General features: G+C 32.0%; 1 protein-coding gene across 1 annotated transcript in view; it reads left to right on the top strand.

Moving 5' to 3' along the window:
- Positions 1–14,035, top strand: part of LOC132755046 (uncharacterized) — a 37,952-nt gene extending 23,917 nt beyond the window's left edge. Inside the window, exons 14-29 of the mRNA XM_060745837.1 lie at positions 1,955–2,142; positions 2,397–2,562; positions 4,213–4,339; positions 6,614–6,790; positions 7,209–7,245; positions 7,403–7,527; positions 8,330–8,492; positions 8,730–8,783; positions 10,203–10,384; positions 10,503–10,689; positions 10,865–10,984; positions 11,545–11,699; positions 12,505–12,627; positions 12,854–12,968; positions 13,621–13,711; positions 13,898–14,035. Of these exons, the coding sequence (XP_060601820.1) occupies positions 1,955–2,142; positions 2,397–2,562; positions 4,213–4,339; positions 6,614–6,790; positions 7,209–7,245; positions 7,403–7,527; positions 8,330–8,492; positions 8,730–8,783; positions 10,203–10,384; positions 10,503–10,689; positions 10,865–10,984; positions 11,545–11,699; positions 12,505–12,627; positions 12,854–12,968; positions 13,621–13,711; positions 13,898–14,030 (2,143 nt within the window). The 3' untranslated portion in view covers positions 14,031–14,035. The remainder of the gene's footprint in view (positions 1–1,954; positions 2,143–2,396; positions 2,563–4,212; positions 4,340–6,613; positions 6,791–7,208; positions 7,246–7,402; positions 7,528–8,329; positions 8,493–8,729; positions 8,784–10,202; positions 10,385–10,502; positions 10,690–10,864; positions 10,985–11,544; positions 11,700–12,504; positions 12,628–12,853; positions 12,969–13,620; positions 13,712–13,897) is intronic.
- The last annotated feature ends 2,916 nt before the right edge of the window (positions 14,036–16,951 follow it).

Below are 16,951 nucleotides of genomic sequence, written 5' to 3'. Positions count from 1 at the left end.
AGGTAAGTGAAGTCAGGCCTATATTTGTTACCTCTTAAAGTCCGTGTCAAAATACACAATTGTCGTCTAGATGAGGGGATTCCAGAACAATGATAGATGTTTACTATTGTTATATGTCATTAAGTAATATAGGTTAATTATATTATTAGAGTAGGCTGCTTTTCCTCATAATACTATGAACTTGTACAATTTTGAATTTTGAAACATCCGCAGATGTATTCATATGGCGGTTATCATGGAACCTTCAATGTGACACGTAAGTGCCATTCCATGAAAAGCAGCATATGGTCCCAAAGTAAAAAAATGCGTGTGCCCTAAACGAGAAAACAATGGGCGGAACTAAATAAAATGGAATTGAAAAGGGATCAGAGGTTATGAAATAGAGAAATACAGAATCCCTAAAGAAAGCCCAATACGACAAAATTGAAAATGTTGCAGGCTCGGTTTGATTGAGTCTGTTCACGGAGCCTGCATATCACAGATAAGACGTCAAAAGACAAATTTAAAAAGCAGGCCACATATCCTAAGGGTGATTCAACAGTATTCAAGTGAGGAATACTGGAACTACCCAACAAGAAAAAAGCAAAATAGAAAGAACTAAATTACCACAAGCACAACAATAATGTCGTGTTGAACGATCTTTAAGGATCGGAAATATAACATCTCTGATTGAATGTACGGGGCGACTTGTGTCCTGAACGAGAAAACAATGGGCGGAACTAAATAAAATGGAATTTTGAAAAGGGATCAGAGGTTATGAAGCCTGCAAAGCAGCAACATTTATAATTAGTTCAGCTCTTAATTTTATATCCTTATAGATATATCTAGCCGTGTTTTTTTAATATTAGTAAGGTTACTAAAAGCTTATATTCTACAGAAATTGTTCAAACACGACATATTTTTATTTGAGGTCACTATATATGGGACACAATAGCAAGAAATGGTATTCAGTTTCAGCATTTTAGACGAGACAGTTATTAAACAACATCGAAGTTTTTTTATTCATAAATTATTTTTCTCATAATTTTATTATTTCTAACCAAGATTAAAGAACGAGGAAATCGGCCAAGGTCTCCAATGACAACAGTCTTTGATGTATCAGGACGAACCCCAATAACGTTTTTTTCAAAACTTAAGGTGAACTTTCTCAACTTTGTTATCGTAAATCCCCAGACTTCTGAACCGTACATAATTATTGGAGTAACTAGGGAGTTTAACATAGACATCTGTGTTTTATCATCTATTTTAATTCTACTGAAAAATGATATCAGATTATTTTATACCTTAAGAGCTTTGCAATTTGACAGCATTTATCATATTGCCTGTGTACAGAAATTTTACAATAAGATAACAAACAAATCGATAATTTCAACATTTTCTTCGTTGATAGAGAAGTTATTTTATCTTTTCAAGTATACACTTTTAGTATTGTCATTGATGACATTAATTTTAATGCCTATTTCTTAGAATACTCATACAGATTATCAGTCTGGCTTTGAGTTGGCTGTAAATGAAGTAATATCATCAACTAATAGTAAACAATGAGACTAATGACAAATAAACAATAGTACATGTATCATTTACAAACAAAATAATCAACAATGGCGGGAGTGGTCCCCTTGTTTTATGCCAATCAAGATATCAAAAAGGTTAAAATAAGGCATTAGACAAGTATCCTTTTTGCAATATTTGAAATTTAAGTCATGATCATTCTTATCATTTATTATTAATAATTGTATGAATAAGAAATAAAGACATGAATTACGTTTGGAATTTATACTGTGTTGACTTACTGATATTGAGTTATATAAGATCAGGTACATATAACACTACAATTATTGGAAGAGCTGTCTTATTATTGATTGGGATATTGTTGCAGAAAGAATAAAAATATACATTTGCTTATCTAAAAAATTAATTTCATTTACCAAATTGTACATTTGTCGTTTTATAGATTCGTACAAGATTCCTTAGACGACAACGAAGGAAATCGAACACTTGACGCTATTGAAAACTATCACGGAATCGTTAAATTTGAAGTAGCAACTGTTCTATCAATAGATGATGAAGAACCAAAGTCAACATGGAAAAATTTGGAACCATTTCAAGAGAAAACCTCATTTCAGTTGAAGCTACAGGAGGGTAAACTTTGTACTTGCATTATTAATTTATATACCTTCTTAATGACTTTTTTACGTTTAAGATAGAAAATTTCTTCATTTTGTTGAAACTTAATTGTCCTGTTAATAATTTTTTTACTGGTGACAGAAATATGCCACGATATTCTATAGATATTTTGAACGCTATCAGGGTTATAAAGCAATAACCTGTCTTATGTAGACACGTACATATACAATCACATATTAAACGTTACACGTTATAAATTATAATAACAGGAAGCCGTGTTCGCGTGTGGGTCCGAGCGACAGATGTAATGGGAAATATAAAAACGGACAGTACTTTGGTAAGGTTTGATAATACAGAACCTACGATATCTTCTCGCGGGGATGACCACATGTTTGAACCGAACATTGAAAGTACAAAATATAATTTCTCTTCGAGGTAAGGTTTATTTTCATTCACCCCACAAAGAGTTTAGTTAAATGCCAGAATGAAATGTTACCGTGTAACCAAATGCATAACGCCTTTGTCTTCAAGGTGTAGCTCCAGTTTTCAGTCGGTCTGTTCAAAATATTATGAAAATAGAAACTTAAATGTCCAAAAAAGTTTTTATCAAATATAGGAATTTCTAATTAAATAGTAAATTATTACACACAACATTATACACTGTTATTTTTATTTCTCTAATACTCGTTGTTTAATTCTTACATAAACAATAAATTATGAAACAATGTCTTAAAAATTACATGCAAAATGTATATGCTATTGGCTATGGTTAGATAAATGCCAAGGTATTCATTTGAATTGAATTATCTTGTTTAGAATAATGATATCGTTTAAAATGTTGATGAAAGAAAAGTATTTTCTCCTTAATTACCAATTATCTTATTTCCGTTCAGGATGCAACCTCTCGGCGTAAACTATCAATACGTTATGATAATTAACATGCAATTGAATTTTATCGTTTTACGTTGTGACCATTAAAATACCTTCAATAAAACCCAGTAAATATTCATTCTGAATAAAGCCAGTGACAGGAGCTAAGCTATGTACAAAGTGATACTTTAGTGTAGATAATTCCTCTTGGAGAGCCTTAGTTTAGTTCTGAAGACTACTATTATTCATTTCAATAACACAATTAATTGATCATGTTTAATACCGTCTTCGTAGTAAACTTGTAAATAGCAGCATGTATTTTATTTCAATTTTCTCTATGTATGTTGTTTGTATTTTACATATAACATGGTCTTTGATTATTGTATCACTTTTACACAGTATATTCTTTCATAATTGGGTTATTGGTAATAAATTAATTGAAAATTTAAAATATGAATTGAAAATATCCAAATTTTCTTCTAGACTATAAATATCAAATACGAGTTTCTTATAGTATTATTTTAATATCTGACATGTGTAGTTATTGAGTTAATAAATTAAGTGAGGTAAAATTATATATAAATAATAACACATTAGTAAGTGGATAACATTTGAAATAAATACCACGTCAAGGAAATGTTGTTAACTTAGGCTTTTACTTGAGAGAAAGTACTGATGTTCATTATTTGAGCATCATGACATCTACAAGTTTTAAAGATACATAGATATTATCTTATCAGAAACAAAGCTTTTTAATTATCTATCTTTACAAAGAGTGCATTCAATGTTTTGATTTTGAATAGTGTTTTAGAACTGTGTTCCACAAGTAAAGTAAGTTCTTTGAATCATCCTTTGCTGTATGCTTAAATCGTTTGCTTGTTCCGTTTAGATAAATATACTCCCTAAGCTAAATCTTCCACTGTTTTACAGGTTGCTTCCATAACTATTCAACCAAATGATGTTTTAAGAGCGAAGTTAAATCTTTGGTGCTTAAAAACACATTTGTGATAGCCATATGCACTAGTTTACCGAACAAAAATAATGACAACCATCTTGTTTTCTGGCTGTACCATGCAGTAAGATTGTAGGTTAAAAATGTTGCTTATGTAAAGTAAAATGTCGTAGTTACACATTACACCTGCTTAAACAGTAATAGTACCTACTGGCGTTTGGGAAATTAACGTTGCAAAAAGTGAACATCTACATTTATTTCAGGATAAAGTTCCTTTCCTCTGACAAAGAGAGTGGCGTACATAAAATTGGATTTTCTATCATAATTAAAACTACAGGCAAGGAAGACAGGGTTATTTATGAAGGCTTTGCACCAGCATCGATTTCAAATGTACTTTGGTTTGCATACATTCATATTGCATTAATATCCTTTTTTCTCGTATTCTCAGGGGGGTTAAGGAATAAAATGTAAATTGCAAAAGATTTAAACCATTTCCTGAAGGAAATTGATGAATATGTCCTGCAAAATATATATTAATCAAATATAATACCAGAAAACTAATGCAATTGTAAGTTGAACAAGTAATTTTGATGTTATAAATACTGACTTTCACCCTCTTAATTAGCCAGACACTTTTTGGTATTCTCGGGGATTATTGGCCGGTCGCTAATTGTCATTTCCTTTCTTCTCATCATTTCATAATTGTAGTGCAACAAGTAATTGATAATTTGGGAACAAATTGATAAAATTAATTGTAGTTGAAATCGGCTTAACTTTAGATTTTCTTTTATCAATGAAATTTTAATAATGTGTTTTATAGAATTAATGAAAATAAAAATAACGAAATATCATTATTTAATTTAACCATATGGATTATATAGCCAGCTTTTTTAAAATTGAGATCACTTTGTAAATGCAGTATCACTATTTAACATTCATAGACACTTTTATTATGCTCCCCGAAAAATTTCGGGGGAGCATATAGTCGGCGCCTTGTCCGTCTGTCCGTCCGTCCGTCTGTCCGTCTGTCCGTCCGTTGTCTTGTCCGGAGCATAACTTGAAAACCCTTGGAGATAATTTGTTGAAACTTCATACAGTGGTAGAGGGCATCAAGGGGGAGTGCAGTGTCAAAGAACCATAACTCTATTTTGCCCGGTTTTTGAAATATCTCCCTTATAGAAAAATCTTGTCCGGGGCATAACTCTAAAACTATAAGAGATATCAACATGAAACTTTGTAGGTGAATAGATTTCAATGGGTAGATGTGCAGTGCATAAGAACAATAACTCTTTTTGTCCTAATTTTGGAGTTATTGCCCTTTGTTTATTTTAATACTTTGAACTTTGTCCGGAACATAACTTGAAAACCCTTGGAGATAATTTGTTGAAACTTCATACAGTGGTAGAGGGCATCGAGGGGGAGTGCAGTGTCAAAGAATCATAACTCTATTTTGCCCAGTTTTTGAATTATCTCCCCTAATAGAAAAATCTTGTCCGGGGCATAACTCTAAAACTATAAGAGATATCAACATGAAACTTTGTAGGTGAATAGATCTCAATGCGTAGATGTGCAGTGCATAAGAACAATAACTCTTTTTATCCTAATTTTGGAGTTATTGCCCTTTGTTTATTTTAATACTTTGAACTTTGTCCGGAACATAACTTGAAAACCCTTGGAGATAATTTGTTGAAACTTCATACAGTGGTAGAGGGCATCGAGGGGGAGTGCAGTGTCAAAGAACCATAACTCTATTTTGCCCAGTTTTTGAATTATCTCCCCTTATAGAAAAATCTTGTCCGGGGCATAACTCTAAAACTATAAGAGATATCAACATGAAACTTTGTAGGTGAATAGATCTCAATGCGTAGATGTGCAGTGCATAAGAACAATAACTCTTTTTATCCTAATTTTGGAGTTATTGCCCTTTGTTTATTTTAATACTTTGAACTTTGTCCGGAACATAACTTGAAAACCCTTGGAGATAATTTGTTGAAACTTCATACAGTGGTAGAGGGCATCGAGGGGGAGTGCAGTGTCAAAGAACCATAACTCTATTTTGCCCGGTTTTTGAATTATCTCCCCTTGTAGAAAAATCTTGTCCGGGGCATAACTCTAAAACTATAAGAGATATCAACATGAAACTTTGTAGGTGAATAGATCTCAATGGATAGATGTGCAGTGCAAAAGAACCATAACTCTGTTAAGCCTTATTTTTGAATAATCTTCCCTTTTAGAAAAATCTTGTCCACGACATAGCTGTAAAACTATAAGAGATATCTTCATGAAACTTTGTAGGTAGATAAATCTCAATGGGTAGATGTGCAGTGCACAAGAATCATAACTCTACCTTGCCTAATTCTGGAGTTATTGCCCTTTGTTTATTTTTACTTTTTGAATTGTCCGGGACATAACTCGGAAATCATAAGAGATATCATCAAGAAACTTTGTAAGTTGATAGATCACATTGATTAGAAGTGCAGTGCAAAAAACAGTTATTTTTAATAATTATTGCACTTTGAACTTTTTCCACGGACAAAACTCTGAAACTACAAGAGGTGTACTTTCCTGTGTCCAAAACCTATTCGGGGAGCATCACCCGGCTCAAACCGGGCTCTTGTTTTTTAGATTATTATACAAGAATGTGTTGTTTTTGTGTATTTTAAGTCCACTGATGACCCACTCTGCTTTGTGATAGAAGGGAAGTGTTTTAAACCGTATCAGAATTTATACCTGGATAACTGCTGGTTCATGGTCAGCAAGGGTGATCTTGACAATAGTATAGCTTCTGTTGAAGTTAATGCGTATAACCAAGCCCTGCTAAATAAATCCGTGACGTTTGACGTAAGTACCCAAGAAAGATACCAATACAATGAAACGTATTTGGGACACATGTGGTGTTAAATATTATAAAATAAAATCTGAAACCGACCTTGTAGTCAGATTTATTGAATTATATTTTGCCTTCATAATGAAAAATGTAAGTTTGAGACCAGGTTAGATTAACAAAATAAAACACACATTTATATATATTTAATAATATTGTCTTTGCTTTGTGTAATTTTATAGTAAATGCTAAATAACTTCAAATGCTAGATGAAATCCTATCTAATTTGTAGAATGAATGCCTTGCAATACGATATCACTCCTTGCATTTAGATGGATTCTTATACACAACATAACTCTTCCTTACAATTTTTATTTTGTCCATAGTGCATTGTGTTACTTTGTCAACATTGTTATCAATTGTTGATTCTTTCAGATCGGTCCTGTGAAAAATCTTGAGGGACTCGAAAAATGTAAGTGTAATGAAGAATAATTCTTAATTTTATTGTTGTAAACAAAACACAAGTATAGATCTTATAATGAGAATTCCAGATATATATTTTTTTTTCAAATACAGGAGTATTGAATAGAAAATGCAATCGAAATTTATCATATTGTTGAAACATTTAGATAGCGGTCCTGAAAATATACGTATAGAATCTCCTACACCAAATGGTTTCCGTGTCGCTTGGGATCTTCCTGAGAAGACATCCTGTTATGGATTGGCGGAAATAGCATTGGTTCTCCTTAGAAAGGTAATGTTGTTATGCTTACTTCTAGCGTTTTTTTTACTTTCTACTTTGGAGATTTTGTAAATAAATTCCATTTACAAAGATTAAAAATTCACTTGTAATGTTGATCAAAGTCAACGTCGCATTGATATTTGCTGTATTGTTTGGTTTATCCATCAGTTATATATGGTTTCTGTACATTTTTATTATTTTGTATAAAATTGCAGATTTGATTTGACTTTGTGTTATGTTACGTTGACTTTATATTCTTCTCTTTACATATCCTTGGTCGTATAATTTTTGTGGATTTCTAATTTTATCTTAACTTTCAAGTGATTTTTTTCTGTTATTATAAGGTTTTTTTGGTAACTTTATTACATGAAAGACTTTAACAAAGTGGCGATTTTCAAGAAAAACTATCTTGAATTTAGGAACCAAAAAGATGAATTAAGTGTAATGCACTTCTGAACAAACTCCAGTAAATTTAGCTATTGTTGGAAAGCCTTCGACTGAATTCGTCCACACCATTATTTTGTTTATATGTTGTTGTGTATTTGCTCCCAGACTAGACATTAAAATGCATCAATGTAATTTCACATTATGCGTTTTTTAAGTTATTGAAATAGATATTTAGTCTTCGCACGTACTGATAATTGCATTTGCACAACTATGGTTCCTATTGATATAAAGTAGAAAAGCAACAGTTATAACATTAAATTATGAAGGCATCATAGTATTCGAACGTTTTCCTACTTAATTCTCCCTTTACAAAGAACGATAACTGTTTAAGAAACCAATTCAAACATGTTTTCTATATATAATGAAGGATGGGAGAGAGCCAATAAAGACATATTATACATCTGGTTCAAGCAAATATTTTGATATCCTGGGTCTTGATGCTGTCACAGAATATCAAATTAATTTCGGAATGAAAATGCCTCGAGCATCTGCCCTTCAGCAAACGGACGTTTCATTAAATGTAAAAACAGGTATGATTCTGCCTACATAATATTTGAACAGAATTTCTTTTACAACATTCACATGTATAAGCAGATTTATTTTAAACTTTATCAAAATAATATTTGTTAGAGAAGTAAGGTACCTTTAGGTTTGTGTAGAAAAGGGGACAATTTACTATATTTAATGGTATGCTTCACAAAATAGATTGGTTGATTATGTTGAATACTTTTGTTCTTTTATATATTTACCTTTTTATTCCTCTCCAGAGGCACCTGTTGAAGCAGAAAGTGCTACCGGATTAATTATAGGAGTCGTTGTTGGTATGTAAGAAAATAGATTAAAAAGAAATTTTAACGAATACTCAAAATGGCAAAATTTAAAAAGTTGCTGGCTTGGTTTGTTTGAACCAATTCATGGACGGCAGCGACAAGTGCAAAATACAGTTTATGACATCTTGTACATGCTACACGAATACTTAACATTTAATATTTGATAATTGAAAAAAATGATTCATATATGTTAATATGTTAATGTTAATATGTTAATACGGCTTTGACGTGCAACTTCTCACTTCGTGGGTAGTCCGAGGCTATATACCCTGCGTATCACAGAATACTACATATATTTAAAAGCAGGCTACATATCCTGGACTAAATGAATCTTTCAAGGATAAAATATGTTGTTCGATCTAAAAATATCATAAACACAACCGTATTGCTAGAAAACTTGAAAGAAATTGAATTGACATTCTGCTTATTAATTTATTTTGCTACTAAATGTCCTAAATGATAGAATTTTCAATAGAGGTCCTATACAAAATTTATTTTACTTGTGAAAATTAAACATTTTTGCAAAATTTAAAAAGTTAACAGGGATAAATCAATAGCCTACAGACAAATTATCATTACTTCAAGGAAAACAATTTGTGTTTCACGAGGGTATTTTACTTTAAAGTATAATGTATTGGTTGTCCATTTGTCTAATGTATTGTGTCGATATATCTCGCTTTTTTTTTCAATTTGTTGTATCATTTCTGTACATGTCTAATATCATATAATCTTGTTCATTTTCCCAATTATCTTTTCATGTTCATTTATTATAGCTTAATTACAAAATGTAACACAGGTATCATAGTTTGACGACTTTACTATTTAAAACGTGTCATAGTCAAACTGTATACCAATACATGCACAGTGCGTTAACTGGATTGCAGGTAAAAGGTACCCGCACTCTCTGTCTGTCTAGAGCATGCTCGTTGATTTGCTCATTTTTCCGGGGTCTTCTTATTGCGACGACAGGGAAAGAGATAAAAATAAAAATGTCATATTCAGATGCTCGTACATTGGTTACTTTTTTTTCTGGGGTTTAATATTGTAACGACAGGAACGTGTTTTTATCTTAATACAAAAGAGATAAGTGCAAAATTCCGTCCATGATGATTAATACTCCCCCTCGTACAAATCAGATAGTCTTGTGTTTTGATGCTGTTTCTGTTACTTAATGTCAATCCTCAACACTTATTTCTTCAGTTTGGTCGTAAAACACCCGAGTTTAAAGGCATGCAGGCGCACATTATACATGTATTTCTTACCACGAAGTAGGTCGTAGCGTTCTTTCGTAACGGAGAAATACAAAACGTTTATAGCTACAATGATAAGTAAACATTAATTTCATTGTTTGTTTGTTTGTTTGTTTGTTTGTTTGCTCAGAATTTATCATAAAATATTTTTGTCATTTAGGAATGTTGGTTCTTCTGATTGCCGCTATTGTTGGTATGCTCTTCCTCATTAGAAAGGGATACATAAATCCTGCCGAGAGGGCTCGTACTGTCCGGAGAGCCGTCACTCAGAGGGTAAGAAACACAACGAACAGAGGACCAGGGGGTTCAAGACAGGGTGGATCTCGAAAAGTGGCTTATGATGTAAGATATTTCCTAAAATTAAGCAAGAATAAATTTGACATATTGAATGATATAGTTACGGTTTTCAAGATCATAGGCTTGGTAGCACATTTTACCGGTTTCTTTACTTTTATTTCAGAACCAGGACAGTGAATTGTATATTTATGGTGGTATGGATGTGCAGAAACCACAGATATGGCACATCAATAGGAATGATGTAACGTTTGAAGCATTGATCAAAAGTGGAAACTTTGCTAACATCTATAAAGCTAGACTTAAAACCGGAAAAAGTGCCGGAGAAATAGTTGTAGCAAAAACACTTAAAGGTATTTCTCAAATTAAAAATAAATGTTGTTTGTATCATGTTGAAATCATTTTCTTAAAAATACACTGTGAACTGAATACGTTTTATTTTATCAAAAAAAATTATCATGTGTTTTCCATTTTCCAAATGATATGTGTTATCTTGATTAAGTTTCAAATACCCTTCTATTGTATTAGAACGATTTACACCTGAAGACGAGTTACTTATGAAAGCTAAAATCAATTTCACTGGTGAAAAAGTTGGAAGCCATCCAAATGTTCTGAAGTTCATTGGAGCTGTTGTACATGACGATGCAAGTTGGTTGCTTTTCTTTATATTTGTCACTTGCTTTTAATTCATATGAGCCGCGTCACGACAAAACCAACGTAATGCGTTTGCGACCAGCATGGATCCAAACCAGCCTGCGCATCTGCGCAGTCTAATCAGGATCCATGCTGTTCGCTTACCAACCCTATTACAAGTAGAGAAACTGATAGCGAACAGCATGGATCCTGATCAGACTGCGCGGATGCGCAGGCTGGTCTGGACCCATGCTGGTCGCAAACCCATTATGTTGGTTTTGTTGTGCCGCGGCTAGATTCATTTATTTACAGAAGTTCAAATTTTATATTGTTTGATCATGCAATGGAATAAAACATTGTTTGAATTGTAAAAAAAATGTACATGTCCTTAAAAACAACTTATATGGATATTTTGTAAATACAAAACGCCTTACTTTCTAATTGTTTTGATGCTGTCAAGGTAACATCGGAAAAGTGGTGTATGATTTTTAACTTGCAAAAAGTTCATTACAATGTTTTTATTTTGTAAACATATATAAGTAACAGTAACTAAAATCATGGTAATTGTTATTTAGTGGGACCATTTATTATTTACGAGTTCTGTGAGAATGGAACACTGAGAGATTACTTAGCTGAACGAAAAAACAACGTTACCATGGAGTTACAAGAAAATCTTTTCCGATTTGGTCTGGACATTGCAAAAGGAATGGAATTTCTCGCTGGAAAAGGGGTATGACATCTAAATACTCCTTATGCACTGTATTTTACACACACAATTTCCCTGATCCTCGCTCTGTGAGTGATATATAACTTCCAAGTATTTAATTTCAATACACCAATATCTTTAATGTAATCATTAAAAACGATAAATCAATTCAAAGTTTTATAATCTTATATCAAGTTATATGTATTTAACAATAAACAGTTATATATGCAGAAAATACATCATTTTTAAATCTGACACATCTCGAAAGAAAACATTCAAAAAAGCTCTTCGTTATTTATCTTAAGCATAGTTACCTGTATTTAATGTATTTCCGTTATACATATGCTAAGTAACTCCTGACTCATTCTCATATTTCCAGTTTACTTATTTCCGTGTCAAATTAAATGTTTCTTGAGCATTACCGTATGGATACATTTGCGGATGATCCATAATACTTAATTGAACGTTATATTTATATGTAAATGTTGTATGCTGCATACGCCAAAGCTACGGGGTGTAATTTGTGGCTTACATATACCACTGACGTTCTTAAACAGATTCACAATCTTTTTACACAAAAGAATTAATTAAACCATATTCACTCCAAAGCATCAATAACAGAAAAATAGCAAATAGAAAATTTGCCCTGTTGTGGCTAGAGGGCTAAGGAAGCGCCTATTGTCACAGGATATGGTCTACTCACGAACCGATTGATAATTGTTAGGGTCATAGAGTTTAAATGAATTACCTTTATATATTCTTTTGACAAATAATCTATTGATGATACATAATTATCAGATGTAACTACACCTACATCCAATCATTCCAGATTGTTCACCGCCGTCTCGCTGCTCGAAACATTCTTCTGAATTTCCTAAATGAGGTGAAAATTTCTGGGTTTGGACCACAACCTTCGGAAGAAGATGGAGGGGACGCGGAGAAAGGGAAAAGGGTAAACACTAAAATGTTATATGTTTATACATTTATATCTCGATTATTACTTAGAAGAGTATATGTACACTAACTCTTAAAGTACTAGTTTTATTGATGGTACCATGTATATATGCAAATAATAGAAGCAAAAATTGTATGGTAGATATGGACGATGAATATGACTTGTAAAGAATTAAATGATGATTCCAGTTGCCTATGCAATGTTAATAATTTGGTTATTTCAGGAGCGTATACCCGTTAAATGGGTGGCACCAGAGTGTATGGAATCTACTCGTGATGCAACAGAAAAAAGTGATGTTTGGTCATTTGCTGTAGTCTTGTGGGAAATATTCACTTTAGGTAAAATAATAACTAGTGTGTGTCTTCTTTGTTTGTATTCAGAATTTCTATAGATGACATGCATTAAAGCCATCTGCTTAGATAATGTATTTGCTGATATTTGTGCAGTTTACCATCATTCTTTCTTGATATGTTCGTGATTGTTTTCAATAGTAGACAGACTACTTTCCATTTAACGTCTTTTGTAGCATAAGTAAACAAGTGACAATTTATTTAACTATAAATAAAGATACCATCCACTGCATTCACAGTATATACAAGTCTTAAAAAAGGACACAGACATACAAGTATTCAATCAGAAAGGCTAAGTAAAATATAAATAGAAAAAAAGGAAACTACTCAGCTATGATATTTTAAAAAGGCGTATTGTATTATATTTGTGAAATAGCAGTCTTTATTTTCACCTGCTGAAATTTTACCAATAAACTTGCAGCATTTGTACCATGTTATGGTCCCAAATAAATAATTATTGGGTAAGATCTTACCACTTTTACCTTGTTTTCAGTTTCCGATATTCCAAAATGCCTGTAAGAAATGCATTTTGTTTTCTATCTAAGCTCGTTTTCATTTTTAGTGTCCAAAAGTTTCATATCGAGTCCATATTGTAGTCAAAGTATCTATCACGTTAATACATGTATTGTTTTCTTAACAGGGGATACACCATACCCAGGAAAAGGAACTGATCTTCCTAAACGACTTAAGAAAGGAGAACGCTTGGCCAAACCGGAACAGTGTGACGACACGTAATATATCCTGTTTCACATATAAAATCCATACTCTCTCTTTCTCTGGCAATATTTTAAGCTATAATAAAGCCTATAAAATTATGTAACATATTCTAAATATGCACCCTGAGTTTCCTTTTTTTAAAATTATGTGAGGTATATAGATATTCGTCCAGTTGTAATTAAAGTATTCGAATATTGCAGATGGTATGCAGTCATGAAGAAATGTTGGTCATATGAACCGAGCAAAAGACCAAAGTTCAAGTCTGTTAGACAAGAACTGGACAATCTGTTCGTAGCAGCACCTGGTGATGACTACTACTTTTACAAGCGATAAATGATCATGGACTGTGTGGAGTTGATTCAACTGCAGCGTATAACAAACATAGCAAATAGCGATACAAATTAATTAACACCTGGAAATAAGCATACATATTGTAATGATTACAATATAAAAGTTTTAAAGTTGACGCTATAAAATATAAATGTAACCATCAGTATGCCAATGACTCTTTATGTATATTCTAATTAGTTTGTTTAAAAATAATTAACAAGCATGTTCTTATCACAGACGCTTGGGGGTCAGATCCTGCCCCCCCCCCCCATCGTGATACGCCCCTGTAAACACTCTACCAAAACTATTTTAATATTTAAACACAAATTGTACATCTGTTACAACGATAAAAATGGTTTTCAAACAATTTTTACGTATATGAAAACAAATACCGTATACCATCAAGTCTCAATAAAGTAAAGATTGCAGACTCCAAAATGTAAACACGATCACCCTTGTATAATAAAACCTTTATAAATCATTATTAAATGGACCTTACCATGACTTTTTCGGTGTAAATCAATAGAAAAGAGAATTATCTCCTAGATGCAATCAGAATAAACATTTATACATCTCATTGTAATATGAAAATCAACATTTAATTAAAACCGAAAGTAAATTTTGCGTTCTGTCCAACCAATACGAGACCTGAGCCCGGCTCTGTGTGGAGCGCTTGTCAAGCCGGTATCCAAACGGTGTAGATGTTTTCAACTAGATATCTACTCGAGCATTATATCCTCATGTCCAAATTCAAATATTTAAATTGAGCATTATATAGAATTAAAATAAAACTTGGGAAACAACACATTGTGCATCTTGGTAATAGTTTTATTACAAATAAATGTCTTTTAAACGAGCAGCTAATACGCGGGACATGAGGATATAATGCTCGAGTAGATATCTAGTCGAAAGCATGTACACCGTTTGGATACCGGCTTGACAAGCGCTCCACACAGAGCCGTACTCAGGTCTCGTATTGGTTGGACAGAACGCAAAATTTACTTTGGGTTTTAATTAAATGTTGATTTTCATATTACAATGAGATGTATAAATGTTTATTCTGATTGCATCTAGGAGATAATTCTCTTTTCTATTGATTTACACCGGAAAAGTCACGGTAAGGTCCATTTAATAATGATTTATAAAGGTTTTATTATACAAGGGTGATCGTGTTTACATTTTGGAGTCTGCAATCTTTACTTTATTGAGACTTGATGGTATACGGTATTTGTTTTCATATACGTAAAAATTGTTTGAAAACCATTTTTATCGTTGTAACAGATGTACAATTTGTGTTTAAATATTAAAATAGTTTTGGTAGAGTGTTTACAGGGGCGTATCACGATGGGGGGGGGGGCAGGATCTGACCCCCAAGCGTCTGTGGTTCTTATCACTAATTAATCTGAATATAACATGTACATATATTTATACATGCTTCAATCATGCGGATAAAATGAGGAAATTGTTTTACTTTGGGCTTTGTTCCGTTGTTTTGAATTCGTGGTCAGAGGAATTCAAAATATATGCCCCTCGCTGATATAGGTTTAAATCTGCCAGGGACATTTGGGTTTTTATGAGAGTCTAATCTTGAAATTTGCTATTTGTCATTTATAGTGTCGATGTGACGTAAAACACAATAAAATAAGTCTTTATTTTTCAGTCTGATGGTACCAAAGTCTGTGTCTGTAGACATGTATTATGAATAAATATCTGACTTTACTTGTAAAAAGATTAATTTGAAATAAGATTTCAAGCCATTGTTCATTTATATTATTAAATTAATGTTGAAAGAATTAAAGATTTTAACGCATTAACATTTGAAAGGCATGTCATATAGCTTTTGCGTTTTATGTGTAATAAAATCTTTCGTTTACAGTGTAAACATTATTTTACTGTAAGATAATCAATTTATAAATATTTGATTTTAAAATATTACTTTTTGTATTTTCTTAAATTTGTTTAAATTCATAGCGTCCATTTATTATCTCTGTTTTAATCATTAACAATAATGCTTGTTTAACATCAAATAACAATTCATTAGTAAGTTAGAATTAAAAATTAATTAATGAGTGTTTTCCATTAACGAGCCCTTCTTTCCTTATATGATCTTTGGGACCAACCGTATTTTTAAATGTCATTTGCTCTTGTATGATAATACTGAATTTGATAATCAAAAACTTAATTTAATATCATAATGGTACATTAAGAATATAAAAAATTAAAGTACAATACATGTTATGTTAGACAAGTATCAACTACAGATTTGTGTCTGTTAGTCATCTCTTCTGACATGCACTAAATTAATATACAATATGTCTTTGCAGCAAACTTGTTAAAAGTAATTGTGTTTGAAATTATATTTCTCCATTTAGACCGATTTATTTTTAAGATTTAGTGCATGTAATTTATTTTAACCGACACAAATTTTTCATCCTACATCTTTAAATAGGCGTATCATACTCAGATTGTGTGAATACTCAAACAATTATTTCAACCACTAAATATTGGTAAGCGTACAAAACTAAACTGGTCAAGAACGACCCAGCCGTTTGAACAGTTTAATTTGGTAAATGCCTCCTGATGAACGCTAACCAATTTAATTCTGATTTTTTTTTAATAAAACATTCATTTGAAATGCTGCAATCCTATTGCACAAACATTTATTTTGAAAACTAAATCAGACTTTTTTAATCTTTTGCGTTAAAACGCAGCGCAAAACAGTTTTTATTCTTTAATAATGAGTAACAAACACAAACCTATAGAAGATTCAAGCCGGAAGTTTATATTTATTCGTTCAAATCAATAATGTTTTTAATGCATAACTTTAGATAATATATAATGATATATGTACATACATTAATTGCTCTTAGATGTAAACACATTATCACCAACTATTTTTCATTTCAATACTAGTGCTCTTTTCA

The sequence above is a fragment of the Ruditapes philippinarum genome, unplaced genomic scaffold, assembly GCF_026571515.1.
Source record: "Ruditapes philippinarum isolate M1 unplaced genomic scaffold, ASM2657151v2 ctg4367_1_1_1_1, whole genome shotgun sequence".
Lineage (NCBI taxonomy): Eukaryota > Metazoa > Mollusca > Bivalvia > Venerida > Veneridae > Ruditapes > Ruditapes philippinarum.
The sequence above is the reverse complement of the archived record's forward strand: the minus strand, read 5'-3'. Positions and strand labels throughout refer to the sequence as shown.